We start from the raw sequence: 27,923 nt of genomic DNA, 5'->3' as shown, positions 1-27,923 counted from the left end.
CTTTTGTTTTGGGGGAGATTTTTTTTTTTTATCACAGCTTCAATTTCAGTGCTTGTAATTGGGTTGTTCATAATTTCTATTTCTTCCTGGTTCAGTCTTGAAAGATTGAACTTTTCTAAGAATCTGTCCATTTCTTCCATGTTATCCATTTTATTGCCATACAGTTGTTCATAATAGCCTCTTATAATCCTTTGTATTTCTGCATTGTCTTTTGTAACCTCTCCTTTTTCATTTTTCATTTTGTTGATTTTATTCTTCTCTCTTTTTTTCTTGATGAATCTGGCTAAAGGTTTGTCAATTTGTTTATCTTCTCAAAGAACCAGCTTTTAGCTTTATCTTTACTATTGTTTCCTTCATTTCTTTTTCATTTATTTCTGCTCATATCTTTATGATGTCTGTCCTTCTACTAATTTGGGTTTTTTTGTTGTTCTTCTTCTTTTTCCAGTTGTTTTAGGTGTAAAGTTAGGTTGTGTATTCGATGTTTTTCTTGTTTCTTGAGGTAGAATTGTATTGCTATAAACTTCCCTCTTAGAACTGCTTTTGCTGCAGTTCAATACATAAGGAGCACCTCAATACATAAGACAAATACTAACAGACATAAAAGGAGAAATTGACAGTAACTCAATCCCATAAGTTTTGAGTTGTTGTGTTTTCATTGTCATTTGTTTCTAGAAATTTTTTGATTTCCCTTTTGATTTCTTCAGTAACCTGTTGGTTATTTAGAATGTGTTGTTTAATCTCCATGTATTTGTGCTTCTTACAGTTTTTTTCTTGTAATTGATATCTAGTCTCATAAGCCTTGTGGTTGGGGAAGGTGCTTAATATGATTTCAATTTTCTTAAATTTACTGAGGTTGGATTTGTGACCCAAGATGTGGTCTATCCCAGAGAATGTTCCATGTGCACTTGAGAAGAAGGTATATTCTTCCGCATTTGGATGCAATGTCCTGAAGATATCAATGAGATCCACTGCATCTAATGTATCATTCAAGACTTGTGTTTCCTTATTAATTTTCTGTTTTGATGATCTGTCCATTGGTGAGAGTGGGGTGTTAAAGTCTCCTACTATTCTTGTGTTCCTGTCAGTTTCTCCTTTTATGTCTGTTAGTGTTTGTCTTATGTATTGAGGTGCTCCTATGTTGGGTGCATAGATATTTACAATTGTTATGTCTTCCTCTTGAATTGATACCTTGATCATTAGGTAGTGTCCTTCCTTATCTCTTGTAATATTCTTTATTTTAAGGTCTATTTTTTCTGATATGAGGGTTGCTAGTCCAGCTTTCTTTAGCTTCCCATTTGTATGGACTATATTTTTCCACCCTCTCACTTTCTAGACTGACCCTTTTTTAAGTCTCAGGTTTCATCTGTGCTCATATATAATCATATTCTTCATGTTTATTGAACACTTCCTGTGGCCCAAGCACTGCTCCAGGCACAGGGCAACAGCAGCACACAGACGAAGCCCTGCCTGCATGGAGCTTCCATGCTAATCGAGGGAGCCAGGGCAAACCAGTAAGTTGTTGCAGAGTGTCTTAGAGCGGGATAAGTGCCAAGAAGGAAGTCATCGAGGAGAGGGGAAGGAGCAGGTGGCCTGAAGGAACCTGGCAATTCCGGATGGAAGACCTCCCTGAGAAGGTCTCACCTGAAGGATGAGTGGCAGTGCAGGGCCAACCAGGCACACAGGAAGAGCAGTCCAGGTGGAAATGATCGAGTGAGTCACTCAGTCACGTCCAACTCTTTGCGACCCCATGGACTATACAGTCCATGGCATTCTCCAGGCCAGAATACTGGATTAGGTAGACATTTCCTTCTCCAGAGGATCTTCCCAACCCAGGAATCAAACCCAGGTCTCCCGCATTGCAGGCGGATTGCAATGGGACCAGCCAAGGCAAAGACAGAGGCAAGGGCGTGGTGGGGGCATCAGTGAGATGGTCTCAGAGACCATGAGGACCGACTGTGCAGAGATTGTCTTCTCTCCCGAGTCCTGGAGATGCTGCCTAAGTCATCCAGACCCCAGGCTCCTGGAAGAGGAGGCGGGCCGAGGAGGACGGACACTCAGCTCGGATGTCCATGCCCTACCACCTCTGGCCCACCACTGCCCAGTCCCTCACACACTTCCTCCCCATGGGCTCTTCCCTTAAGCATTACTGTCTCCTCAATCCTAAAGCAAAAATCCCAAAAAGTCAAAACAAGAAATCATCAAAGACTGATTCTGAAATTTTAATTTATTTGTTTGGAAAAAATAACAAAACTTAAAATGTTTGGCTGGATGTCCTGGTAGTGTAGCACCAATGTACCACCCCCAGGACTTCGAAGGGAACATCAGATGTTCTAAGGGGTCTTAAAGCAGAGGGGCTCGGCAGTGTGCATCGAGAAACTGTAAAATGTCTGTTTTCAGAGGGTGGGGGAATAACAAAGATTTATATAGTAGTATTTTTGTTCCTGGGAAAACTGGAATCAATAGAATCCCCCAACTGAAATCGGCTCGATAAATAATGGCACGTACACAAGATGGAAACCACCATGGCCAAATAAGCACTGTTTTCCAAGAATGACACAGCTGGAGGGAGCATCTCCCAGAGACGGGGCACATAAGGACATAGGGACATAGAGTCAGTGTACACGTGTGCGTGGCCTGGGAGCCAGGAACAGCTGGCTTCACCTTTTTTTAAATGGCTGAGAGAAAAATCAAAGGAGAGGACTATTTCACAACATGGAAGAAGCCCATGAAATTCAAATACTAGCATTCGTGAATTTTTGCTGCCACACATCCACGTCCATTTGTTTCCACGTTGTCCTTGAAAACTTGAAAACAGCCACGATGACAGAGCTGAGAAGCTGCAGCAAGAGTGGCCAGGAAGGCTGGAGGTCTGTAGACAGCTCCTCACTGAGGGGTCTGCCAGCCCCTGACCCGCATAACCACCTGGAGACGTCTTCAAGGCCACACACACAGGGCTTTGCAATACGACGCACTGCAGGGCGACAGGTCGACCAGTGGTGTTCATCGCTTTTTGACTTGTCTGTGTTTCCATTCTTTCCTTATCATAAGCATGTTCTGCTTTTATTTTTATAACGTGGAAGCTTCCATCAAACTGCACACTCACAGACGCCTTTCCCACGCCCTCCCTAGGGGACTTCTCCTTCCAACAGGGGTCACTTGGTCATTCTGGAGCAGTTTCCTCAGGAACCAGGGGCAAACAGGCCCCCAGGCCGCATGCGGGGGTGGGCACAGCAGGCCCTCCTGCAGCCGCATCCCCTGCGGGTAGGCAGGGGCCAGGCACACCCTGGGCTCCAGCCACTTCCAGTTCCGGCCCCCTGACGGTCCCTCATGTTGTGAGCTTCAGCTGTCCTTAGGAGGACAGTGGTCAGGAGGCCTGGGCCCACCTCTCCCCACCAGGGCACAGAGGGGTCAACTTGGCCACCTGTGTGTTCAAACCGTCCCCTCTTCAGCAAGGGGTCAGCAGCTCAGGGCAGCGGCTTGTCTGAGGGGCAGGTAGCGTGGAAGGTCCTGGCGGCGGGGGCAGGCGTTTAGGGAGGTGATCCTGGGAGGAAGCAGGTGCCCTCAGAGGATAGAGACGAGGAGCCAGATCCTCGCGTGGGATCCGCCTAGAGGGGAGGCTCAGAGAGTTGGTCAGCTCATCGGAAGCAGATGGGCCTCGTGGTCCAGGCCCTGCCACAGTGGGAGAGAGCCTGGCGTCTCAGTGCTTTCTCTGTGTCCCCCAGGTGTCTTCCTGCCCCCGTCCCCGGCAGCAGCAAACGAACCCATCCTGGAAGAAGTGGGGATTGTGGCTCTGGCACCCCTGGCCGACGTGCTAAACAGCCCGCAGCCCAGCCCCGTGGCAGGCCCCATCGTGAGCCCCCTGGCAGGCCCTCTCAACACGCTGCTGCCCGGCCCAGGGCCCACCTCCCAGAGCAGCCCACTCACCAGCCTCCTGAGCAGCCACCTGGCCAGCCCCCTGGTAGTGCCCCAAGTGGGCACACCAACCAGCTCTCTGGGCCTGCCCTCCACCGGCTCCCTGATGCCCAGCAACCCCCTGGCGGGCCCCACGGCAGTGCCCCCAGGGGGCACACCAACCAGTTCCCTGGGCCTGCCCTCCACCGGCCCCCTGACTCCAGGAAGCCCCCTGGTGGGCCCCCTAGCTGTGTCTCAGAACGGCCCCCTGATGCCCGCTATGACAGGCTCGGGGGTCCTCTCCCTGAACAGCCCCCTGCTCACCTCCACGGCCGCCCCTCTAGGTGTCTCTCAGAACGTTCTGGCCAACCCCATGAACAATCTGGTGCTGTCGGAGGCCCCACGGGTGAGGCTGGCAGAGCCGCTCCGAGGATATCCCCCGGGACCCCACCCCTCGGCTGACAGGGGACCTTCTGCCACCTCCAAAGGTAACAGATGCGGGGATGGGGGGTGGGCCCTGCCAGGCCAGTCCTTGGTCCTGCCTCGCTCTAATCTGCCTCCTTTCCTTTCTGCCCCTCCCGCACATCACTAGTTTCACTCCCCACTGAGCACCCCCAGCCAACCCAGGAGCCGGAGCCCCTCAGCATGACATTTGTGGGTGCACCCATCCAGACCTCCACCCCTGTTGGTGCCCTGGGCACTCCAGGCCCCGTGATAGCCTTCTCCTATGGCACCTCAGATGCTCAGACACAGCCTGGCGGCCCCCAGGGACAAGTGATCCCTGCCTCTGTCCCTGTCTCAACTGCCTCCAACATGGCCATCCTCACCTCTGCCCCTACCCCCACCCCCACAGTGACCACCAGCTACACCCCCTCAAGCACACCGCACCCCTCTGCTCGAACACACCACTCCCCATCCCGGCCCTCGCCCACCCCTCACTCCCCTCCACGCAACCCCCGCTCCCCACCGCGAACCTCGTCCTCCCCGGCTTCAGTCACCGACGCCCGTGGTCCACGCGGCCCAGAGCAGTCTCGGAAAAGCATCCTGGAGTTGGAGCGGAAGCTAGCCCACCGCAAGAGCAGCAAGTTCCCCGACAGCTCTCGAGGTCAGCGCGAGGCTGGGGTCCCCTCTGCTGCCCATGGAGACCTCCCAGGCACCCCTTGGGCTGCTGGCCACAGCCACTGATCACTCTGTCCACCCCTGTTGTCCCCAGAATCAAAGCAGCTAGCCTGGGAGAGGCTGGTGGGGGAGATCGCCTTCCAGCTGGACCGCAGGATCCTGTCCAGCATCTTCCCCGAGCGTGTGAGGCTCTATGGCTTCACAGTCTCCAACATTCCAGAGAAGATCATCCAGGTGTGTCCTGCCCATCCCCACTGGCCACCGGAGGGCCTGCCCGCCACTGCAAGGGTGGGGAGCTTGCTGGCTCTCGACGGGCTTCTGGGGGCCAGCCAGGCAGAGCACAGCAGAATCTGAGGGCACCCAGGGATGCAGGAAGCTCAGTGCTCAGTCCAGCGGCCAGCAGGTGTCCAGGGTGTCCGGCCGCAGGGGCCTGTGTCCCAGCCCCATGGGAGGCCTTCCCAAAGAGCAGAGCAGCGAGGGCCCCCTCAGGGTCAGATGTGCGCTCCCAGCCTTCTCACTGCGTGGCCTCTGGACCTCCGAGCTCTGCTCCCAAGGGCCCTTCCCCAGGCTGGCAGAGCTGAGGCCTCAGCCTTCTTCCCCGAGGGGTCTGAGTCCTCAAGGGTCACAGGTGGACACAGTGGAGGCTGGTTTTCGGAGCCTCTGAGTAGCTGGCAGCCTGGTGGCCATTGAGGCTGGGCTAATTCCAGTCCATTCCCAGCCTGCCCTCCACTGAGCCCACTACCCCCAAGGGACATGGAGAACAGTGCTTCCCAAACGAGTCTGGGCGCTTCTTGCCGCCACCGTGTACTAGGCGCTGACGAATGGGAGCCTGGGGGTGGGGGGGCGTGGGCCGGACACCCTGCGGCCCTGCTCCCCAAAATGAGCGAAGGCACGCCCTTCGCGACTGACGCCCCGCGGGTGGGGGCGGCGGTGAGCGCACAGGAGTAGGGGGCGCGAGGGTGGCAGCCTCTGCCTCTCAGCTTTCATCCGCGGGGACTGAGCCCTCTGTGCCCCTTCCTCTCTCCTTGGCGGGGCTGTCAGCCTGAGTCTGAGTGGGCAGAAATGACGTTCGGTTACAATGGGCTCATCAGTTCCGCGGGTTGCATTTGCCTTCTCCATTTGTTAAGGTGTCCGTTTAGGTTTTTAATTTTACCCTGGCCAGAATTATCTGCCTTTTCCTTTATCTGTGCTTTTCAAGTCTTGTGTAAGACTGGAGCTGCCAGCCCCGCCTCAGTCCCCTCTTCCAGTCCACGTGTGTGGGCTCCGGTCCTCCCTTCCAGCCCTGCCACAAGCCGATGTCCTAATCCAGCTGCAGAGGTAGCCTGGGCATCCTTCTTCCAGACTGTAGTAGCTCCTCTTGGCCCTTCACTCTTCAGTAAGAATTTCAGGGTCTGTCAAGTTCTAAGAAAAATCCAGTTCAAATGTTTGGGTTTTCATTGGTTTACAGGTTGAGCTGGGGACGTTTCCCATCTTTGCCCCATTGGTATCCTTGTGTTACTGGTGTCAGCAAGCCCACGTTGCTAACATCCGGTTTGACGACCCTTGACCTGTCTTGGGAGCTAAAATTCAGACTTAAATTGAAGTAGGGAAAACCATTAGGCAATTCAGGTATGACCTAAATCAAATCCCTTACGATTATATAGTAAAAGTGACAAATAGATTCAAGGGATTCGATCTGATAGACAGAGTGCCTGAACAACAATGGACGGAGGTTCGTAACACTGTACAGGAGGCAGTGACCAAGACCATTCCCAAGAAAAAGAAATGCAAAAAGGTAAAATGGTTCTGAGGAGGCCTTACAAATAGCTGAGAAAAGAAGCAAGAGGCAAAGGAGAAAAGGAAAAACATACCCATCTGAATGCAGAGTTTGAGAGAATAGCAAGGAAAGATGAGAAATCCTTCTTTGTGATCAATACAAAGAAATATAGGAAAATAGAATGGAAAAGATGAGATCTCTTCAAGAAAATTAGAGATACCAAGGGAACATTTCATGTAAAGATGGGCTCAATAAAGAACAGAAACAGTATGGACTTAACAGAAGCAGAAGATATTAAGAACAGGTGGCAAGAATACACAGAAGAACTGTACAAAAAAGATCTTCATGACTCAGATAACTACAATGGTGTGATCACTCACCTGGACCCATACATTCTGTGGTCCAAAGTCAAGTGGGCCTTAGGAAGCATCACCATGAACAAAGCTTGTGGAGGTGACATAATTCCAGCTGAGCTATTTTAAATACTCAGAGATGATGCTGTGGAAGTGCTGCACTCAGTACACCAGCAAATTTGGAAAACTCAGCAGTGGCCACTGGACTGGAACAGGTCAGTTTTCATTCCAATCCCAAAGAAAGGCAATGCCAAAGAATGCTCAAACTACCACACAATTGCACTCATCTCACACGCTAGCAAAATAGTGCTAAAATTCTCCAAGCCAGCTTCAACAGCTCATGAACCAAGAACTTTCAGATGTTCAAGCTGGATTTAGAAAAGGCAGAGGAACCAGAGATCAAATTGCCAACATCCACTGGATCATAGGAAAAGCAAGAGAATTCCAGAAAAACATCTACTTCTGCTTCATTGACTAGGCTAAAGCCTTTGACTGTGTGCATCACAACAAACTGTGGAAAATTGTTAAACAGATGAGAATACCAGTCTACCTTACCTGCCTCCTGAGAAATCTGTATGCAGGTCAAGAAGCAACAGTTAGAACTGGACATGGAACAATGGACTGGTTCCAAATTGGGAAAGGAGTACATCAAGGCTATATATTGTCACCCTGCTTATTTAACTTATGTGCAGAGTACATCATGCAAAATGCCGGGCTGGATGAAGCACAAGCTGGAATCAAGATTGCTGGGAGAAATATCAATAAATCTCAGATATGCAGGTGACACCACCCTTGTGGCAGAAATCAAAGAGGAACTAAAGAGTTTCCTGATGAAAGTGAAACAGGAGAGTGGAAAAGCTGCCTTCAGTTCACTCGCTCAGTTGTGTCCAACTCTTTGGGACCCCCATGGAGTGCAGCATGCCAGGCTTCCCTGTCCATCAGCAACTTCCAGAGCTTGCTCAAAGCTGGCTTAAAAATCAACACTCAAAAAACACAGATCATGGCATCTGGTCCCATCACTTCATGGCAAATAGATGGGGAAACAATGGAAATAGTGACAGACTTTATTTTCTTGGGCTCCAAAGTCATGGAAGATGGTGACTGGAGCCATGAAATTAAAAGATGCTTGCTCCTTGGAAGAAAAGCTATGACCAATCTAGACAGCATATTAAAAAGCAGAGACGTTACTTTGCTGACAAATTTGTGAATAATCAAAGCTATGGTTTTTGCAGTAGTCATGTATGGATGTGAGAGTTGGACCATAAAGAAGGCTGAGTGCCATAGAATTGATGCTTTTGAACTATGGTGTTGGAGAAGACTCATGAGAGTCCCTTGGAGAGCAAGGAGGTCAAACCAGTCAATCCTAAAGGAAATCAATCCTGAATACTAACTGGAAGGACTGATGCTGAAGCTGAAACTCCAGTACTTTGGCCACCTGACTCAAAGAACCAACTCACTGAAAAAGACCTTGATGGTGGGAAAGATTGAAGGCAGAAGGGGACAACAGGGGATGAGATGGTTGGATGGCATCCCTGACTCAATGGACATGAGTTTGAGCAAGCTCTGGGAGATGGTGATGGACAGGAAGCCTGGTGTGCTGCAGTCCATGGGGTCGCAAAGAATGGGACTCAACTGAGTGACTGAACTGAACTGAACTGACCTGTCCTGGACCACAGCCACCACTCCTGCTGTGTCATGCGTGCAGGCACGGCGGCTATTCAAAAATGGGCACATGACACAGAGAAGCACAATATTTATGTCTCTAAAATGCTGCGTCTGATATCTAGTTGGCAAAGATTACATTAAATTGTAAGGTAAAGTCTAGTTGCCCATGTAGATTAGACATCAAACCGTGGAAAGAGGGTTTGAGTTGTTTGAAACTGCCCATTTAAATGGAAATAAGCTCGGTCTTTCAGTGCCTGGGCTGTGCAAGTCCTCCCCTTCCCCACCACTCTTCGCCCTGCCGGATTGTTTCTACTTATACTGGGCAATAGTCACAGCCCTAAATGCAACTCCCCAGAGAAGAGGCAAGAAGAGGAGGCAGAATGTCTGTAAGGCAATTTTTCAGTGTTTAAGAAAGTCAATAGTTCCGCCAATACTCCAGCACTCCAGCCTCCACCTTGCTGGCCTCCAGCAGATGGAGCCAGATGGAACCCAGGTCAGGAAGACAGGCCTGTCCCAGTGTTGCAAAGTGGCTCAGGGTTGCCCCTGCCAGAAGTCAGAGGCTGCTTTGGCTGAACCCTAACATGAGCCTGGTGCTCCGCTCACACGACCACCCAGGTAGGGGCAGACAGGGAACTAACTGGAGAAGGCGATGCTTGAGCGGACTGGGCGACCCTAGGAGGTGGCATCTAGGGAACTGCGGGCAGAGGGTGAGCAGGGCCAGATGGGGGCCTTGAGGGTCAGCCCTGGCCCTGGAGCTGGAGCAGCGGGAACCACACGGGGGCTCTAACTGGGCAACACCCAGCCAATTCCGTGCACTGCCAACCCACTGTTTCATGGGCCTGGGGGCAGCGGTACCAGCGACAGGTACAGAATTTGCAGGACCAAGTGCACAGGAAAACACAGCACTCCTTGTTCAAAAATTAAGACCTCGAGATTGCTTCAGCAGAACTTCAAGCTGAGGGCACCAGAAGGCAGTGGAGGGAGGGATTGGGAGGCGGGGTGCAGGCCCAGCCCGGCAGGGACAAAGTAGGTAAAGACCGACCTCAGGCCCAGACACCGGAGCCGGCGCCCGAGTGACAGCAGTGCTGGGACTCAGGGCCTTGGCTCTGGGCCCGGGGTTGTCAGCACATGGTGAGGGCTGGAAGGGACCCCCGCAGGGTGTGGGCACAAGATGCTAAGGATGGGGTGTTGGGACAGGGGGCCTAGAGAACAGCCTGAGAAGTAGGAAGGCCGGACCCAGGAGGAGGCCTGGGAAAGACCCTGGGTGGCGTTTTCCCAGTCAGGCAACCCTGGGGGTTTGGGGAGGTCCCCTGGTGTCTCATCACCAGCAGCCACGCCCTCCGTCCTCTGCTGCTTGTGGCCCCAGCTCAGTCCAATTCCAGGTGGTGGATGGAGCTGGTGATGGGGCTGCTGGAAGCTCTGAGCTCAGGCTCAGCCCACAGGGTTCCCCCACCCTGGATCCCTAGAGGCGCCTCGGCCAGGGCCTCCAGGAGACCTCCCTGCAGGTCCCGCCCTCCGACCGTGATCCTGGCGGAACCACACCCCACAGCCTCCTTTGCCCCCATGTGTTTGCCTGCTCTTGGGCCAGGGTGGAGCCAAGGGTCCCTGACCATTGCTGTCCCCTCAGGCCTCCCTGAACCCCAGTGACCACAAGCTGGATGAGGAGCTGTGCCAGACGCTCACACAGCGCTACGTGAGCATCATGAACCGGCTGCAGAGCTTGGGCTACAACGGGCGGGTGCACCCGGCGCTGACGGAGCAGCTGGTGAATGCTTACGGCATCCTGCGGGAGCGGCCGGAGCTGGCCGCGTCCGAGGGTGGCTCCTATACAGTGGACTTCCTGCAGCGCGTGCTGGTGGAGACTGTGCACCCCAGCATGCTCACTGATGCGCTGCTGCTGCTCTCCTGCCTCAGCCAGCTGGCCCACGATGATGGCAAGCCCATGTTCATCTGGTGACGCCACCATTAAAGCTTCCCTCGGACGCTGGCCGTTGGGCCCGGGCCGGTACTCCTGGGTGGTGCCGCCTCCTCTGGGGCCCTTCCGTCCTGTCTGCTCTCAGGGCTCCTGCCCCTCGGGGTCCCCGGAGAGAGCCCCAAGGCCAAATTTCAGCAGCTGTCATGCTGAGGGGGTGTTCCAGAGGCCCCACATCTCCCCTCACATGGCCTGAGGCCTGGAATAGCCAGAGCAGGAAGCGAGAAGGAGCCGAGCTGGCAGCGGGTGTGTGGGTGTGCCCGCAGCCCTGACCACCTGCTGGCGGCCAGGTGAGGCCTGGGCCCAGAGCAGAAGGCAGAGTGGGCTCCAGAGGAGGCTGTGGGCACAGGAGCGCCTCCCTCTGCACTAGGCAGGGACAAGGAGGGTGGGGACATGTTTTCTGGACCCTCATCAAGGGCAGGGGGACATTAAAGGGACAGGAGCCAGGAGAAAGAGACTCACTCACACCTGGGCACTGGGCAGCCCAGGGAGGTGGGGGCCCTGCAAGGCCAAAGGCTCCCGCAGGAAGGGACTAGACTGTGAGAGTCAGAACTGGGAGGGCAGCTCCCCACTATTGAAGGGGCACAGCTGAGCAGCACAGGAGAGCTGGAGTGGGGTGGGGTAGGAGGGGACACGGGAGGTAACCTATAGACTCAGAGAGGGAAGGCTGGTGGGGAGTGCGAGATGCCCTGAGTGTAGGCCAGGGTGCTTGTCCCTTCAGGACCTGCATGAGGAGCGGAGAGGGCCTTCCTGCAGGAGGGGAAGAGGCCAGAGGTGGTGGTGGGGATGCGGACCCCAGCCAGGAGGCTTCCCGAGTACCGCTGCCCACCAGCCTGAGGATCACCAGGGGACAGAGGAGCCACCGGGCATGGGTTAATGTCAGCTACCAGCAAGAGGGTACAGAGGAGAGGGGGTTAGTGTGAGCTGGGGTCTCTGGCCCCAGAGCTGCTGCCTCTCTGCAGCCTTACTCCCCTCCCCCCAGGCCTACTTCAGCAGATGAAATCAGACCCCTGGGAAAGGCAGGGAGGGCCCCTGCATACAGACAGGCAGAGAGCCCTAGGTGCGCCTAGCTCTGTCTGCTGAGAAGGCTGAACAACAGGACAGACGGTAGGAAGGAGCACACCCAGCACCAGACCTTGATTTCTACAGGGGATCCGGGATTTCTGGAAAATTTGGGGGGGGGGCGGTGCGAGGAGCAGAACCCCTTCTCTGTGTCTGCAGGCGGGAAGGGCAACCCTGGCCCAAGCTTCAGGGCAATTTAGGAGCCAACCGTAAGAGCTCTAGGAACCGCTTCGCAGCTGGAATGAGAAAGATGGGGGCCAGGGAGGGGAGGGCAAGGCAGCACCTGAGCAAGGCTAAGCAGCTCGGTCCTGGGACCCAATAGAGTGGCTCCCATCTGGCTCGCGTGCCCCGGAGGGCCAAGCCGGCCGCGCAGAGCTGAACCAACGGTCCTTCCCCCAGACTGGAAGTTTCTCGTGGTAGGCCTACAGAGCCGACGCAGAGCTGGCGGCTGGTTAGGCTGCTCGAGTCCGCCCCTCGTCTGCGGGCGTGTCTTCGTACTCAGGTGCTAGACGTCACGAACCGGGGCACAGTTCGGGGTTGGGTATACGCCGCAGTCTGGGCAGCAGGAGCGAAGGGCCACTTCACCCTGACTGGCGGGAGGAGGCAGAGAGCTGGACGCAGCGCGCGTCGCACTCCGTCTGGCCGCCGGACACGGGAAAAGTGCCGGCCTCCGCTGGGTGTGGGCTGCACCCGGGAGCTGCGCTGGTCCGCGCGGTCTGCGAGTTCTCCTTAAGGCTTTTAGGGGAGGGCGGGGCGAGGGGCTTCTGGGGCGGGACCAGGGTCCCTTCTGCTTTCCTTTTGGTTCTCTCCAACCGCCGCAGAGACTCCGCGCCAGTGAGCAGAGGGCGGTTTCCCGGGCGGCTCCGCCAGCGTCCGCACCCTCAAGCTCGCGGGGCACAGCGCCTTCCCGACCCCGCGCACAAGCTGTGCCACGTGGCCTTGACCCCTGCGACTCCCCTGCAGCTCCCGCGGACGAACGCACGGATCGACTCGCACGCTGGAAGCCAATGAGTCGTCGGAGACTCACACTGCCGAAGAGCCTCGTGCGCCATGCCATCCCCGCCCGACTGGCCCCCGACGCCCTGCGCCCTACGACCCTCGCCCTTCCCGCACCCTGTGCTGCACGCTCTCCACCGCCTGACCCGCGCGCTGCTTTTCCCGGCCTACTGGGCCCTGGACCAGCTGCTGGGCTGCTGGGCGCCGGCCGAGAGCCGGAGCGAGCAGAGCTGGCTGAGAACCGCCGCAGGCGCCGGGGTCGCGCTGCTGCTGCTGCTCGCGGCCCTGCCCCTGACTCTCCCGGCGCTACTGCTCTGGCTGCTGCTGCAGGCCTGGCGCCGCCCCTTCTGCTACCAGCCTCCTCCGCGGTGCTGGGCGCCCCCTGCGCCCTGGTGCCCCCGCACTGAGCCCGCGCGCAGCTTCGGCTTCTTCAGCGCAAACCTGTGCCTGCTCCCCGACGGGCTGGCGCGCTTCAACAACTTGCCGCACACGCAGCGGCGGGCCGCGGCTGTGGGCGCCGTGCTGCTCGCCGGCCTGCGGCGTTCGCCCTATGGGGCTACGGGCTGCGGTTCGCCAGTGCAGGCGATGCCGTGCGGGGTGCTGACAGGCGCCATGCCAGCGAGTCTGGACTTCGTGTGTCTGCAGGAGGCGTTCGATCTTCGCGCAGAGCGACGCCTGGTTAGCCTCCTGGCATCTAATCTGGGCCCGGTATTGTACGACGTGGGCACATTCGGCCTGCAGCCCGGCCTACACCTCAAGTTGCTGGGCAGTGGGCTGCTGCTGGCCTCGCGCTATCCGCTGCTGCGCGCCGCCTTCCAGTCCTTCCCCCACGCACGTGGCGAGGATGCTCTGGCCTCCAAGGGACTACTTTCCGCGCAGGTACCTGTCCCCTGTACGCGGCGCTCCCAGACCAGGGAGGGGCGGGGCTTGGAGTGGAACACGCGAAGGAGCACCAAGGTCCGTGGTGTTGCAGGCGCAGCTGGGCATCCTGGACGGGCGCCGCGTCGTGGGCTTCCTGCACTGCACACACTTGCACGCGCCCAGCGGTGAGCCCTGCCGGGTTCGTAAGCAGGAGGCCCCTCTGCGTGGCGGCGGCGGCGAGTCCCAACCCTGGCCAGCACCTCCCCTCCTTGCAAAGTTTATGCACTGCCCCAGCCGCCGCGAGTCCCTAGGTGGGCTAGCGGATCAGGATGGGGTGGGGCGGGGGGCGAAGCTGGGTGTCCAGGATGCGGACACCGGCTCCTCCGCCCCGCCCCGCAGAGGACGGGCTCCTGCGCTGCAAACAGCTGACGGTGCTTCTGGACTGGGCCGAGCAGTTCGAGGCGGAGAGCCGCCAGAGTGACGAGGCTGTGGCCTTCAGCGTGCTCCTGGGTGACCTCAACTTCGACAACTGCTCGCTAGGTAAGACGGCCCGCCCCCCCCCCCCCCCACACACACACCCTGCGCGCGCGTGCACACACACATACACACACACTCACATATACACACACACCCCGAATGTCACCTCTCCACAGACCACCAGCAGGAACAGGAGCACCGGTTTTTCAGCTGCTTCCGGGACCCCTGCCGGCTGGGCACGCGCCGGGAGCAGCCCTGGGCCCTGGGTACGCCGGGGCGGGGCAGCCGGATGGGGGCGGGCGGACCTCAGGCGGGCTCCGCGGAGACGCCCACTGATAACGCCCTTCCCCGCCCACCCCAGGGACGTTGCTGAGACCCTCGGAGCTCCGCCGCTCCGTGGCCTGCTCGCCGGAGATGCTGCGTAGGTGAGTGGCTACCTGGGGGTCAGACAAGGTCGGGAATGAGGGCTGCCCTGACCCTGGTGACACGGCCTCTCCTCAGGGCCCTGGAGCAGAAGAAAGGGCGCCGCCGCTACCTGGCAGGCCCTCCCCGTGGAGGCCCCCCAGCTGAGTCCTGGCGGGGCCGGCGCCTGGACTACATCACCTACCGCAGCGCGCCTGGAGGCCTTCTGAGCCCGGTAAGTGCCAGAGCTCAGGGTATGGGCCTGCCGTGCTGGGGCGACTCTCCAACCTGCCTCCCGCCCTCCAGGAGGTGGAGCAGGTGACATTCAGCACTGCCCTGGCCGGGCTCACAGACCACCTGGCCGTGGGACTTCGGCTCCGAGTGTCCACGTCCTCCTAAGGCCAGCTTGCAGGAGACAGGTGCCAGAACGGGTGGAAAGACGGACGGTGACACAGAACGTGAGCCTGGCCAGTCGCCAGGGGAAACGGCGACTTCAGGGATCTTTATTGTGTGGGCCCTCCTCACACAGCCTCCTGGGCCCTGCGGTACTCATACACGCTGCCCCTCTCCGGGAAGGCTAGGGGCTGCAAGGGCGAACCTGGCAGTGGGGCGGGGTCTTCCGGGTCCCCGTAGCCCCCACCGCCTGGTGTGTGCAGACAGAACACGTCCTGTGGAGCAGAGGGGCAGGATCAACCTGGGCCTGGCGCTGCCCTGCCTCCCGCTGCAGGCCCCATCCCCACGGGGCAGCGTGTCCATATCGGCCAGCTTGGACCCCGGAGCCCGGGTCCTCGGCCCCTTATTCTTTTTTTTTTTTTTTTTTCGGCCCCCTATTCTTGCAGGAGCCAAATTAAACTCGGTCTCCGCTTATCTCCACAATTCCATTCACCCTCTGTGGGATGAGGGCCACTGGGGTGGGGGAGTGAGGATGGGACAGGCCAGGCCGCAGTCCTTACCCCGGGGTACACGGGCACCGAGGTCTTCCCACCCAGGTTTACTGTCCGGCCGTCCTTCCGGATGAGTAGGTTTAGGCCCCGGGCACCAGGCTCACCCCCTGCAGGAAGAGGCAAGGTGGGAGTGGCCCAGGAGGCAAGGAAGTGAAAGATGGGGGAGGGGGGTTGTTTAGTGGGGAAACAGGAGGACAGATGGGACAGGAGGTGGGTGGGGAACAGAATCCCCACGGCGATAGGGGCTGGGCGTGGCGGGGGGGGAGGGGGAACCACTTACCCATCAGGCCATACGGCTGGAAGGCGCGGCGCTCAGTCAGCACGGACAGCAGCGCCTCCTCGCGGAAAAGCAGCTCACGGATAATGCCATCGCCGCCCCGGAAGCGGCCGCGACCCCCGGACCCCAGCCTTAGCTCGAAGCGGCGCAGGATAACCGGGTACCTGCACGGTCCTGGGCTCAGCCCAGCCGGCTCCGCCCCCGCGCTGCCCAGCCCCGCCCCCCCCGGCCCCCCCCCCCAGCCGTCACCTGCTCTCCAGGATCTCGGGGTCGGTGATGCGCGTGTTGGTCATGTGGCTGTGCACGCCGCTGCGACCGTGCCAACCCGGTCCCGCGCCCGCACCGCCCGCCACCGTCTCGTAGTAGCCCATGTGGGCGTTGCCCAAGGTCACGTTGTTCATGCAGCCCTGGCAGGGGCAAGGGGTCGCTGCGCTGGCTGCGAGTGCAGCCCCTCCCTGCCGCCCGCAGCCCTTCCCCGCCTCTGGCCGCACAAAGCGTCCCCTGGGCCCACCGCACCTGGGAAGCGGCGCAGGCCCCGAAGGCCCCCAGGATGACGTCCACCACGCGCTGCGACGTGAGCACGTTGCCGCCCACCACGGCCGCGTCGGGGGAAGGGTCTAGGATGGAGCCTTTAGGAATCACCACGCGCACCGGAGCCAGGCAGCCCTGAGGGCAGAGGGCGGCTGTCAACAAGGAGGGGGGGTGCGGGGGTGTGTGTGGAGGGAGGTACACCACCTGCTCCCTAAGATCTAGCCGACCTTGAGCTGACCTCTCCCGGTCACTGAGGGTGACCCGGGCTTGGGATGGAGCCGCTGTCCCTGCACACAGCACAGCCCCGCGCACCTGGTTGAGTGGAATGTCGCGGCCAACCAGACAGCGAAGACAGTAGATGAGCGCAGACAGCGTGATGGCCCGCGGCGCGTTGAGGTTGCCGAACACCTCCGGCCCTGAGCCGCTGAAATCAAACACCGCGCTACCCTGCCCACCAGAGTGGGGGAGAGGTCAGCAGCCCGGCAGGTGTGCCCGTGATGCCCGAGGAGGTACCCACCCCCTCCCAAGACTGACCTGACTCATGTTGATCTGCACTCGGAGTCGGATAGGGGAACCGTCGTCCATGTGGTCCTCTGCAGACACCTCCAGGGGCAGGCCCCGGGCCTGCCGGGCAGTTCCAAAGGCCCGGAGCATGTCCCTCACAGCGAGCTCCGCGTTTGCCTGGCGGGGAGTTCAGCATCAGCCATGTCCCTTCCAGGTGGGCCAGGTGCCCCTTCCTCCTCTGCCCACCCACCTGGGGGCGAGCACAGAGCTACCCGCTCTGCTGCCCCCGGCTCACCTGAATGTGGCCCATGTAGGCCTGCACCACGTCCAGGCCGTACTGCCCGATGAGCTCGCCCACCAGCTGGATGCCCTTCTGGTTGGCCGCCACCTGGGCGCGCAGATCCGACAGGTTGTCGTGCAGGTTCCGTGTCCCGCTGCAGCCTGGAATCTTGCCTGGCGCCCGCAGGGCTTCAGTCACCGCTAAATGGATGGGACCGCCACTGAGCCACCTGGGAGTCCCAGGGCCGCCTGGTGCCCTGCTCCTCTGCCGGGGCACTGCAGGCTCCACGTGTTGGCCCAGCACTGGCTCCCTACTACTCTGCTGACTCTTCCCCCATCCGCTGAACCTTCTCATCACACCCCAGTCCCCCAGGGCACCCTAGAATAGACAGGTAGCTTTGCTGTGACCACACATGGGCTGGAGGTAAGGGCAGGGGCAGGGGGCAGGTTCCCCGAGCAAACTCTCCCCACCACCTCCATTCCTCCTGCCCTACCTCCCACTGGCCCACTCTCCAGCCTTTTCTAGGCCTCCCGCCAAGAGGAAAAACCACTTCCCTTATTTAACCCCCCCCTCCCCACCAGGGCCTACCACTCGCAGCCACAGCCAATCACTTTGAAAGAGCATCAGCATGGCTGTCTGTTCCCCCATCCCTGGCCCCAGCAGACCAGGACAAAGCCTCCACCCATGGCAAGCAGTACAGGTTCGACCCCAAGGACCACTCCGTGCCTTGGGAAAGCGCCTCTCCTGAGTCTGGGTCAGGATCCTCTCTGAGGCTCCCTGGCCACCGGGTCCTCTGCCTGTCCATGTCCCTCAGGGGTCCCTGCCCTCTGCCCCCACCCCGCACTGACCCAGGCAGCAGCCAGGCCTCGGCCCCTTTATCTGTGTCCTCACACCCACAGCAGCACATGGTCTGGTCACCCATCACCTGTTCTCACTCTGAGATGCCCCCGGGGGTCTCACCCCTGGCAGCCTCACACTGGCCGTCCCGCCCCCAGGTCCCACCAAAGCTGCTGCCCCACCTCCTCAGCAACCACAGAGCCAGAACCTCCGTCCTACAGCTGTCCAAACTTCATTCCCTCCCCCATGCCCAAATCCCACCAGACACCAACCCTGACCTCCAGACCACCTTCACCCTTGTCCCCAGCTTGAGGCTCAGCATCCCCCAGGGCAGGAAGAGCCCTCACCCCACCCCACCCCCGCCTGGCCTGCAGGCCATCCTCCGACCCTCTATGTACTGCATGTCAGCAAGTGCACCAGCAGACCAGCTCGGGCCCAGCTGAAGCCCTTCACAGCTGCCCCGCCACCTATTGCCCTGACCCAGGCCCATGGAAGCTCTCCAGGAGCCTGTAGCCCCTGGCACCCCTGTTTGTCTGCAGCCCCCAGACCCAAGGCAAACCAGTGTATGAATTATAAACAGAAGCAGCTGCCCACCTTGAATTAGGCTTCTCCCTCTCCTGCACCCTTGGGTGTCCTGGCCAACAACCCACCCCCAAACCACTGAGGCCTCCCTGGGCCCAGGCACAACTTAGCTCAGCGCCTCTGATTATCTCTGAGAGATACTGTGCAACCACTCTGCGGGGTCACTGCCTGGCTACCCCAGCCTGGAGGCTGGCCTGGGGGGAGGGCAGGTAGGAAGCAGCCAGATGTACCAGCCCAGTGCCACTCACCCTCTTCCTGGAAGACTCCCCCATGCACAAGTTTGAAGGAAAGGAAGACCGCGCCCTCCTGCTGCAGGCTGGTGGAGTGGGGGGGCATGGAGCCTGGTGTGATGCCCCCAATGTCTGCATGGTGCCCACGGCTGGCCACATAGAACACAGGCCGTGTCTGACCCGGCCAAAACACCTAGGGGTGGGAGCAACGGTCAGCAGCGCCGGTGGCCCTCCTCCACAGGTCCCTGGGCAGTGCCCCTCACCGGTGTGATGACAGTCAGGTCTGGCAAGTGGCTGCCCCCCGCGCTGGGGTGGTTGCTCAGCAGCACATCGCCGGGGTGGAGATCAGCCCCCAACTGCTGAATCTGAAGCCAAGAGACAGGTGCAGAGTGGGGAGGGGGAAGGGCTGAGGGGTAGGGGCGTCAGGGGAAGGGGCCTCCCGAACCTGGAACTGCACCGTCTCCTGCATGGCACCCAGGTGCACAGGGATGTGAGGGGCGTTGGAGACCAGCCCCCCGTCGGGCCCAAAGAGGGCGCAGGAGAAGTCCAGACGCTCCTTGATGTTGGTGGAGATGGCCGTGCGCTGCAGGATGCGGCCCATCTGCTCTGGGGGCACATAGTGACCAGATGCCCGCTGGCCCCATGTTGCCCACAGCCCGGCCTGGGTACAGAGGGGCGGGGCCCACCGCCTTCAAGGCCTCTGAGTCCCAGACCCAGGACCCGAAGCGGGTGATGGTGACGGTGTACCTAGACACGTGAGGACGTGGCCAGACGTCTTGCTCGTGCCAAGGGCAGCCCTTCCCTTCTCAGCCCTGCCCGGTGCCCCCATCAACCCCACGCCCTGCCTCCTGCAGTAAGAACCCAATGTTAGTGGCCCCAGCAAGCACCTAGCCTGACCCTGAGCCTGGGTTCCCTGTGCAGAGCCCAGATCACACGGTGCTGGGAGGGCAAAAGCACCCCCCTGCCCCAGACCTGCAGGTGCAGCAGGTCCATCCCAGGGCTGGGGCCACACTGCCTGCCCCACTGCTCAGAGGCTCTGCTTCTGCCCTTCCCCCGATCGCACTTTCTCCCTGCATACCCCTGCCAGGCACCCCAGCACACACTGCCCAGCGTGCAGACCCCCACCCTGCACCGCAGGGAGCAGGTGAGGGAGCAGGACTGTGCAGCCACTCACCAGCAATGCTCATGAAGCGGTGGGAGAAGATGGAAAGGTGGATGGGGTCAAGCTGCGTGCCCACCACGCTGGCTGTCTCAGCCCCCACAGAGATGCGGATGTCCCCAGTCTCAGTCACCTCTGCCTGGCAGCCTGGCTCCACCAGGATGGTACTGGGGGCAGGGGAGCAGAGGGGCTGGAGAAGCCAGGCCAGACCCCCACCCAACCAGGGTCCCCACATACCCAGGCCAAGGAACATCCCAACCGTGAAGGGACCCCAGAGTCCTCCAGACTCCTGCAGCTGGGGCCAGAGGACCGACCCACCCCCCCCACCCCCGCCCACCAGGGCCCCACAGTTCACCCTGGGCCTCACCCCACACACCCCCACCCCAGCCAGGCCTCAGCCCACCTGTTGCTGTCAATGATGAGGCAGGGCCCCTGAAGCTTGTGCCCACAGCCCAGCTCTCCCAACAGGTACACAGGGGTCTCCTGGTAGCCCCCCTCAAAGTAGCACTGGGTCATCTGAGGAGGGTGTGGGGTGAGCAGGGTTCCAGGCCCAGAGCTCTCCCTGACTCCCCCTCCACTCCTGTCCTCACGTCCCAGTGGCTGTGGGTGGGTGGGTGGGCGGGTGGGTGGGCACACGTGGGATCACTAACCTTATCTACCCGGGGAGGCCCACTATGGGCTTTTGGGACGTCCTCGAGGTGAAGGCTGCTGCTGCCGGTGCCCCTGACCCGCACGTCATCCACCACCACCGGCCGCTCGGGAATAATGAAGCCGAACTCCCTCATGTACCTGCGTCCCGAGGGGACTGTCAGGGGCGGCAGCCAGGCCAACCCATGCGCCCGGGCTCCTGGGAGGCGGAGGTCACATACCTCTCCACAAAGGCTGCCCCAAAGTCACCAGCTCGGGGTGAGCGGGCACTGGCCGGGTGCTGGTGGGCAGACACCATCAGGGCGCAGTCCGTGCCCTGGTAGCGCAGGTGCAGGAAGCTCTCGGTGCTGATCTGGGACCTGCAATGGTGGCAGGTGGGGGTGCTAGCACAGGGGGCCAGGTGGGGGCGCCTCCTGCAGCTCTCAGAGCCTGGCCCTCCCCGACTGCCACTGACGGGACCCCAAGTGAGGTGGCCTGGTAGCCCCCAGAGCCCCACCTGGGGAAGCCCTGGGCCCGCAGGGCCTCCACACACTGCTCCTCCAGGCGGCCCAGCCTCTGGTCCAGCTGCGCAAAGGTCTCGGGAGCATATGGCAGGGAGCAGGGCTCCTGCGCCTCATGCACCACATCAGCCAGGGCCAGCCCCAGCGCCGACAGCAGCCCACTGTGCCTACAGGACAAGGACGGCAGAGCGGTGGGTACAGTGTCTCCCAAAGTGGGACCCCTCCCCGGACCCATGCACTGCACCCAGACACACCTGTGAATGTGCACAGTGTCCATGCCCAGGGCCCGGGCAATGGCACAAGCATGCTGCCCACCAGCTCCCCCAAAGCAGGCCAGCACGTGGGCCGAGGGGTCATGACCTCGTGCCTGGGGAACCAGAAGGGGATCAGTGGCCCCTACATCCACCTGGCCCCCCCAACTCCCCCTACAGGCAAGGGCAGAGGTGGGCGTACCTGCGTGAGTGCACGGATGGGCCGACACATGGCCTCGTTGGCCACACGCACAAACCCCATGGCCACCTCCTCCAGGCTCAGCGGGGAGGCCGGGCAAGGCCCATTGGTCAGGAAGCTGTTGACCTCCGTGGCCACAGCCTCCAGGGCCTTTCGGGACGCCTCCGGGGACAGTGGCTGGTCCTCTCCCGGCCCAAAAATGCAGGGGAAGGAGGCAGGCAGCAGGCGACCCAGGACCAGATTAGCATCCGTCACTGTCACAGGGCCCCCTGGGAGGTGTGGACAGTGTGGGGGCTGGGGGCTGTAGGTGGGTGCCAGGCGTGGCCAGTGGGGGTGGGGCTGGGGGAGGGGCTGGGCTGTGCCGGAAGGGTCTCAGGGAGAGTATGCCGGCGCTTACCTTTTCGGTAGCAGGCGGGGCCAGGGTGGGCTCCCGCAGACTCTGGCCCCACCACGAAGAGGCCCGACCTTTGGAGAGGGGACTGGCGTTGGAGGCGGGTTGGGAGGCGGGTTAGGAGGCGGGGCTGGGGGTCCCCGCACAGGTGCAGGATGGTACTGACCTGAAGAAGAGGCGGGAGCCCCCACCGGCTGCCACAGTGTTGATATCCAGCTGGGGGGCCTGGAGGGTGACACCAGCCGTGCTGGCCTCGAAAACATGCTCAAACTCGCCAGCATAGCGGCTCACGTCGGTAGACGTGCCTGGTGGGGGTGGGGAGCAAGGACACCCAGATGCTGCCCAGCCCAGCAACTGAGGCCCCCGGACCCCACCCTCGGGCCCTCATACCTCCCATGTCAAAGCCGATGACTGGCTGGCCGCCCTCCACCCGGTAGGTGGTGGCTGAGTAACCAACCACGCCCCCCGCAGGGCCGGAGAGCACAGCGCGGGAGCCGCTGAAGGAGTCCATGGGCGCCAGCCCACCGTCGGAGCGCATGAACAGCACCTGCACGTCCTGTGGGCAGGCGAGCGGTGAGGGGCGGGTTGGGGCGGGCCAGGGGCGGGCAGGGAGGGGGTCTCACCTTGAGCTGACCCTGGAAGCCACGGCGGAAGCCCTGCACGTAGCGCTGGATGGTGGGCGTGAGATAGGCGTCAGCACAGGCCGTGTGCCCCCGGGGCACAATGCGCACCATGGGCATGGCCTCCGAGGACAGCGACACATGCGTGAAGCCCAGTTCCCGGGCCAGGGCGCCCACCTGCTGCTCGTGCTGGGCCCACCTAGGAGGACCGAGCGCCACTGAGACCCAACCCCACCCGCCGGCCCGCACGCCGCATGCCCGCCCCTGCTCCACCCGCGCCCCGCACGCCGTCCCGCCCCCCACCCCCAGCATGCCGGCCCAGACCCCGGCCCCCGCCCCGCGTCCCCGCCCCACCACAGCCCACTCACGTGTACGAGTGCATGAGCACCACGGCCAAGCTGCGGATGCCCCGGGACAGGAGACCTTCCAGCTTCCCTCGCAGGCCCCCCAGGTCCACAGGCTGCTGCACTTCCAGTAGGTCCCCTGTGCAGCCTGCGGGGAAGCCGCGGGGTCGGGGTCAAAGGCTGTCAGTGCCTGCTGCCCCGCCCCCAGCACTTGGCGGCGCCGTACCTTTCACGGGTGTCCCAGCACCCGGCTCCCCTCGATAGAGCACCACCCGTTCGTCCACTTCCAGCACCTCCTCGTACAGCGTCTCGGGCATGGGCACGGCCTGAGGGCGGGCAGAGGCTCAGAGGGGGCCCAGGCCTGAGGGTCCTTGCTGGGGTCCTGCGTGGATGGGGCGATGCAGGCAAAGGGGATGTGTCCCAGTGGGCAGCCCCAGGAGACACAGTCAGACGGGATGGTCCCAGGAGACAGTCAGACTGGGTGGCCCCAGGAAGGCCCACCCGGTGTGGCTTTCTGCCCCCAGGCATCTGAGTGCCGTCAGCTGTCTGCCCTCACAGAGCTGCTCCATCCCAGAACCCCCCAGAGGGGCGAGGGTCAGCGTCCAGGACAGGGCAGAGTGGAGGACAGGCCCAGGACAACACGTGGCCACTCAGGGCTGGGGGGGACTCAGTGTCCCACCATGAGTGTCCAGAACCTGTTATCAGCTGTGGCCTTGGGCTAGCACTGACCCTTCCAAGGACTGCCCTCCCTGAGAGGCCTAGGCACCCCAGGGAAAATGTGCTCTGCGGAGTCAGCCACCGCTGAGGTGGATGAGCTCACCAGGTCAAAGAGGTCCGCGCGGGCCTGGGTGCCCACGTGCAGCAGGTCTCGGAACCCGCGCGTCACCAGCAGTGCCACCCGCTCTCCCCGCCGTTCCAACAGCGCATTGGTCGCCACCGTGGTGCCCATGCGGATGCTGGCGATGCGACTGGTGTCCAGGGGCCGGTCCCGCGGCAGCAGCACGCCCCCCTCCTGGAACCACGTGGTCAGACTTCAGGCCTCTGGCCCAGAGACCCCTCCACCCGCCACCCTGCCCTGCCCACCTGCTCCAGGACGCGGCGGATGCCTTCAGTGGGGGCGTCTGCATAGTTGGCAGGGTCTTCTGAAAGCAGCTTTAGGACCCTCACGTGCCCCCCTGGGCACTGGGCAAAGACATCTGTGAAGGTGCCTCCACGGTCGATGGCAAAATGGAAGCGCTCCTCCGGGCCACCCATGGTGATGGGGCTGGAGTCCAGCAGCGACTCCTCAGCCGGCAGTCCTGGGAGAACTGGCCAGAAGCAGTGGGTCATCCATAGGCGGGCAGCCCTGAGCAGAGCTGGGATGGGGAGAGGACGGGATTCCGGGCCCAGAAGGGGCCCTGGGTGGAGTCAGAGCTGGGCAAGTCCGGTCTGGGCCTAATGCCCCCTGTGCCTACTCCCCAGTTCCAGTGCCCAGGGCTGCGGCGGAAACCCAGGGCCTCCTGGAGCAGGACTTTCCGAGGAGGAGGTGCAGCAGGAGCCCTGGGGCTGGGGTTTCTGGACCCTTTAAGCAGGAAGAGGCACTTGCGTTGGGGGCAGGTGAGAGAAGGCTCACTGCCCGAAGGCTCGACCTTGGAGCAAGAGGGGACGGGGACCGGGCGGAGCCTGCGCAGACGGCCGGCCGGGGCCGGGGCCGGGAGGCGAGGAGGAGCGCGCGGCGGGGGCGATCGGGGGCAAGGGGTGAGGAGAAGAGCGGGGAGGGTCCCCACCTGGCCTGTCGGCTCCGGGTCGCTCGCCGTCAGTTCGGCAGCCTGCCCGCGCCCGCCCCCAGCCCGGAAGCGGGACCCGCCCCCCGCACGACCGGTCCCGGCGCTCCGGGCTCTCCGGTTGCGTCAGGATCGGGCGGCCCGGAGCCGTCCCCTCCCTCGGCCGCGAGCCATCCCGAGTACGGCGGGGCGGGGCCGAGCTGGGCCGGAGGGCGGTGGGCGTCTCCTTGCCGATCCCCGCGGAGGCAGCCCTGTGCCGGCGCGGCCCCACCCCGCGGCCCGGCCCGCGGGCACCTGGGCTCGGCGACCGCCCGGCCCTCCGCCGGCTCGGAGCTCGCTGGGTGTGGACGCCCCGGGAAGCCTCTTCCAGGCGCCCCGGGAGAGGGGAGCAAGCTGCCCAGACGACCTCGGAGTGCGCCCCAGCGCGCCGCGGTTGCAGGGACGGGGGAGTCGGGGAGCGACGCGGGAGGCTGGAATTGAGGGTCCTGGCAGCCAGGAGTTCGAATCCTGGAGAAAGCCTTCGCTCTCCACAGGCGCTGTGGGCAGGGGGCCCTCCACACCACCCTCCCTGGCCGACCCTGCGGCACTCCTGCTGATGTAGCCAGACAGCAGGTCAGTCCCGTGACCACCAGGGGGACGGCTGCCCCTCCCTGGCGTGCTCCTCTGTGGACTGAAAGCTGCCTGGCTGCCTGCCCAGGTCTGAGGTGGGCTCAAGCTGTGAAGGGCTCTAGAAAAGGAACGGTGGGGGATAGGCGGTTTCCCAAGAGCAGCAGCAGGTGAAGGGGGCCCCCTTACCTCAGAGATCAGGCAGACAGGGGGCCAGACGGCTAGGGACATCATCCACACCTTGGCCCCTGGCCCACCCCCGGCTTTGCACTCCCTTGCTGGCCTTTGAAGCTGGTCCCAGGAGGAGAGGGGGAAGTGGGCTGCTTTAAGGGCGCAGGCTCCGGGCTGCACGCTGGCTGTGGCAGGGCTCCCCACTGACCGGCCTCTAGCCACCTCAGTGTCCCCCATATGTTGGGGGGTTGAAGGGCAGTCACATGGCTCCCTCCCTTTGGTCCACCTCTGCTGCACCCCTGAAAGAGCCCCCGTTCCAGACCCCCCTTCCTCCACAGCCCCTGTCAGCACCTGACAGGACACGGCCCAGGGACACAAAGGGCCCCCACTTTGCTACACGGCTGAACTGGTGGAGCCTGTGGCCCCCGCAGAGTCCCCGGCCCGGCGTGCACCTCTCTCCACATCCTTGAACTTGATGGTTCTGCGCCGGGGGAGCCGGGGACTGGCAGCCACCTCAGCCAGGAGCCCGGGGCCACAGAAGCTCAGGCTGCTGCCCCGGTTCCTGAGCACCAGCTTCAGCTCCTGGTTCTCCTGGATGAGCTGCACCAGCCGCCGCAGCTCCTCGTTTTCCTGTGCCAGCCGCTGGATCTCCTGCCGCAGGCCCTCGTAGCTGCTGAGGAGGGACATGCCCGGCAGCGGTGGGCAGCAGCTGCTGGCGGCAGGCAGGCTGGCCAGGGGGCAGCGGACCCTGCCATTGTGAGGTCAGCGGCTCCCTACCCCCCACCGCAGCCACATTCCGGGGCTTCAGAGCCAGCACCCAGCAGTTCCGAGCACCCTGAGCGGGGCACCTCCCGACCTCTGGCCTCTGGCTCATGAGTAGAGGAGCCCAGATCTGCCCCAGACTTGGGAGTCCCTCCCGGAAGCCCCTCCTGGTGGACAGAAGGTTCTGGGTCCCAGCCTATCATGGTGGTGTTGCAGGAAAGGAGCTGAATGATTCAGGCGTCCCTCCTCCCCACTGGCCACCCGCTGCTCATGCCAGGTTGTGGGGCTGGGTCTCTGGGCACAGTCCCAGAGGTGGTGGTGGCCAGCACATCATCTGAAGGGGGCAGGTGGGTGGACGTTTGAGCTGCCCTGAGGGAGGGGGTGTGTCTGGCCCAGCAGCAGCAGGAGCTGGACTGGCCTCAGAGACTCTGGGGGGTCAGAGCTTGGGGGCGCGGGGTAAGCTCGCAAGCACCTTAGGGTAAGCGCAGGAGGTCCTCCCGTGCGGATGGCAGGGAGAGTCATTGTCCCATGAAGGACAGGCACCCCAGATGAGGCACCACGTTCAGGGCCACAACCTCAGGGAACAGGGTGGGGCAGGCAGCAGGGAGGCCCCAGCAGACAAGGACAGCAGTTCCTGAGGGCAGGGGAGCCCCCTCAAAGGCAACAACTGGGTTTGTACTTGAGAACATATGAAGGCCTTCCTTCCTTCTCCCCATGTGTTTTCTAGTGGGATGGTTCTGTGTAGTTGCCATTATTTTGAGTCATTTCTTCCATTATGATTTATTTCATGTCGTTTTTTGCATTTTGCGGGCCTGCTCACTGCAGTTTCCACTTGTTAGCCAGTAGTGCAGAGGAACCTAGGAAAGATGAGAAGACAAGGCCTCCCCCTCAACACCCACCCATGGGTCAGACCCCAGCAGGGTGAGAGGCCAGGCAGAAGGACTAGCAGCTCCACAGGACGGCGGAGCAGGCTGACTCTCCTCGACGCCAAGCGTGGAGTCGAGGAGGACAGTGGAGGTCTCAGTGAGAAGTTACCTAAGAGTTCAAACACGTTACCAGAAACGTGAAGGCTTAAAACAGCAGACATTTATTCTCTTCCAGCTCTAAAGGCCAGAAGTCCAAACTAAGTCTTATGGGCTAAAATAACAGATAGTTCCTTCCGGACGGTCCGGGGGAGAGTTTGTTCTTTGCTGTGTCCAGTGGCCAGCACTCCCTGGCTTGAGGCTGCCTCACTCCACAACTCTGCCTCCAAGGTCACCTCTCCTGCTCTTCTGCATCCAAATACCCCTTTGCTGCCACCTTGAAAGGACCGTCATGTTTCCATGGGGGCCCCCTGGATACTCCAACACACATGCTCCTTCTCAAAACCCTTAGCTTAATCATATCTGCAGAGTTCCTTCTGCCACAGAAGGTGACATTCATGGTCTCTGGGAATCAGAACCTAGCTATCTCTGCGGGTATTCTCCAGCCTATTATGCCGGCTGGATGTGGGGCAGACTTGAAAGTGTTCCCCAGGTGCACCCTGATTCATCAGCAAAGGACAGCTCACCACTGACTTGGGAGCTGAAGCACAACCTTTGCCCAGCCGGTAGCTGAACGCTCCACTGACTCAGACACGACTTCTCAGCAGCTGGGCTTAACTGTAAGAGGGGGTGGGGGGAGGCGGGGGGCTGAGTAGTACGTCGGAAGCTTCACACCGTAGAGGAACATACTCCACAGAACCGCTCCGACAAGCCCCAGAACTAATGAACTAACTGCAACAGCAACAAG

At 60.8% G+C, this 27,923-nt stretch overlaps 3 protein-coding genes across 9 annotated transcripts in view; 2 read left to right on the top strand and 1 right to left on the bottom strand.

Moving 5' to 3' along the window:
• Positions 1–11,367, top strand: part of SPATC1 (spermatogenesis and centriole associated 1) — a 29,854-nt gene extending 18,487 nt beyond the window's left edge. Inside the window, exons 2-5 of one of the 3 annotated variants that reach the window (XM_070803037.1) lie at positions 3,723–4,379; positions 4,886–4,996; positions 5,105–5,244; positions 10,412–11,367. In XM_070803037.1, the coding sequence (XP_070659138.1) occupies positions 3,723–4,379; positions 4,886–4,996; positions 5,105–5,244; positions 10,412–10,741 (1,238 nt within the window). In that variant the 3' untranslated portion in view covers positions 10,742–11,367. Of the gene's footprint in view, positions 1–3,722; positions 4,380–4,483; positions 4,997–5,104; positions 5,245–10,411 lie in introns of all 3 variants that reach the window. The other 2 variants (XM_070803036.1, XM_070803038.1) reach the window with 2 other exon arrangements.
• Positions 11,368–12,080: 713 nt separating this feature from the next.
• On the top strand, positions 12,081–15,430 carry LOC109568415 (sphingomyelin phosphodiesterase 5). 3 transcript variants are annotated; one of them, XM_070803047.1, is made up of 8 exons: positions 12,081–12,532; positions 12,782–13,693; positions 13,788–13,986; positions 14,075–14,215; positions 14,329–14,418; positions 14,514–14,577; positions 14,654–14,789; positions 14,861–15,430. In XM_070803047.1, exons 2-8 carry the CDS (start codon positions 12,869–12,871, stop codon positions 14,951–14,953), a joined length of 1,548 nt encoding a protein of 515 aa, XP_070659148.1. In that variant the 5' UTR covers positions 12,081–12,532; positions 12,782–12,868; the 3' UTR covers positions 14,954–15,430. The 3 variants fall into 3 exon arrangements, with proteins under 3 accessions (XP_070659148.1, XP_019829258.2, XP_070659147.1); XM_019973699.2 differs by lacking the exon at positions 12,081–12,532 and having other exon boundaries at positions 12,609–13,693; positions 13,788–13,860; XM_070803046.1 differs by lacking the exon at positions 12,081–12,532 and having other exon boundaries at positions 12,609–13,693.
• Positions 15,014–26,078, bottom strand: OPLAH (5-oxoprolinase, ATP-hydrolysing). Of its 3 annotated transcripts, XM_070803028.1 has the most exons (28): positions 25,844–26,078; positions 23,935–24,158; positions 23,672–23,863; positions 23,078–23,177; positions 22,876–22,999; positions 22,685–22,706; positions 22,511–22,555; positions 22,278–22,443; positions 22,054–22,192; positions 21,894–21,961; positions 21,500–21,765; positions 21,301–21,413; positions 21,043–21,213; positions 20,768–20,905; positions 20,549–20,687; positions 20,302–20,414; positions 19,914–20,065; positions 19,185–19,345; positions 19,003–19,104; positions 18,758–18,932; positions 17,106–17,290; positions 16,841–16,987; positions 16,619–16,753; positions 16,292–16,441; positions 16,025–16,182; positions 15,779–15,939; positions 15,508–15,605; positions 15,014–15,222 (listed from the first exon to the last, which is right to left on the bottom strand). In XM_070803028.1, the coding sequence occupies exons 1-28, from the start codon at positions 26,076–26,078 to the stop codon at positions 15,076–15,078; spliced, it is 4,026 nt and encodes a 1,341-aa protein (XP_070659129.1). In that variant the 3' UTR covers positions 15,014–15,075. The 3 variants fall into 3 exon arrangements, with proteins under 3 accessions (XP_070659129.1, XP_070659128.1, XP_019829113.2); XM_070803027.1 differs by having other exon boundaries at positions 22,511–22,706; XM_019973554.2 differs by lacking the exon at positions 25,844–26,078 and adding an exon at positions 24,618–24,770 and having other exon boundaries at positions 22,511–22,706.
• Between the last annotated feature and the right edge of the window lie 1,845 nt (positions 26,079–27,923).

This window comes from Bos indicus, chromosome 14 (assembly GCF_029378745.1).
Source record: "Bos indicus isolate NIAB-ARS_2022 breed Sahiwal x Tharparkar chromosome 14, NIAB-ARS_B.indTharparkar_mat_pri_1.0, whole genome shotgun sequence".
NCBI classification, from domain to species: Eukaryota; Metazoa; Chordata; class Mammalia; order Artiodactyla; family Bovidae; genus Bos; species Bos indicus.
Note: the sequence above shows the minus strand (reverse complement) of the source record. Positions and strands in the feature narration are given on the sequence as shown.

What these genes read in the sequence shown, in the direction of transcription:
- OPLAH (XM_070803027.1), bottom strand. Translation starts at nt 26,078, where the DNA reads ATGTCCCTCCTCAGCAGCTACGAGGGCCTGCGGCAGGAGATCCAGCGG. An exon ending in GCGCGGACCTCTTTGACCTG is followed by an intron (nt 23,178 to 23,671) that starts GTGAGCTCATCC and finishes GCCCGCCCTCAG; the next exon opens with GCCGTGCCCATGCCCGAGAC. An exon ending in CCAGCCGTATGGCCTGATGG is followed by an intron (nt 15,606 to 15,778) that starts GTAAGTGGTTCC and finishes CTCTTCCTGCAG; the next exon opens with GGGGTGAGCCTGGTGCCCGG.
- LOC109568415 (XM_070803047.1), top strand. Translation starts at nt 12,869, where the DNA reads ATGCCATCCCCGCCCGACTGGCCCCCGACGCCCTGCGCCCTACGACCC. An exon ending in AGGGACTACTTTCCGCGCAG is followed by an intron (nt 13,694 to 13,787) that starts GTACCTGTCCCC and finishes GTGGTGTTGCAG; the next exon opens with GCGCAGCTGGGCATCCTGGA. An exon ending in CTGGAGGCCTTCTGAGCCCG is followed by an intron (nt 14,790 to 14,860) that starts GTAAGTGCCAGA and finishes CCCGCCCTCCAG; the next exon opens with GAGGTGGAGCAGGTGACATT.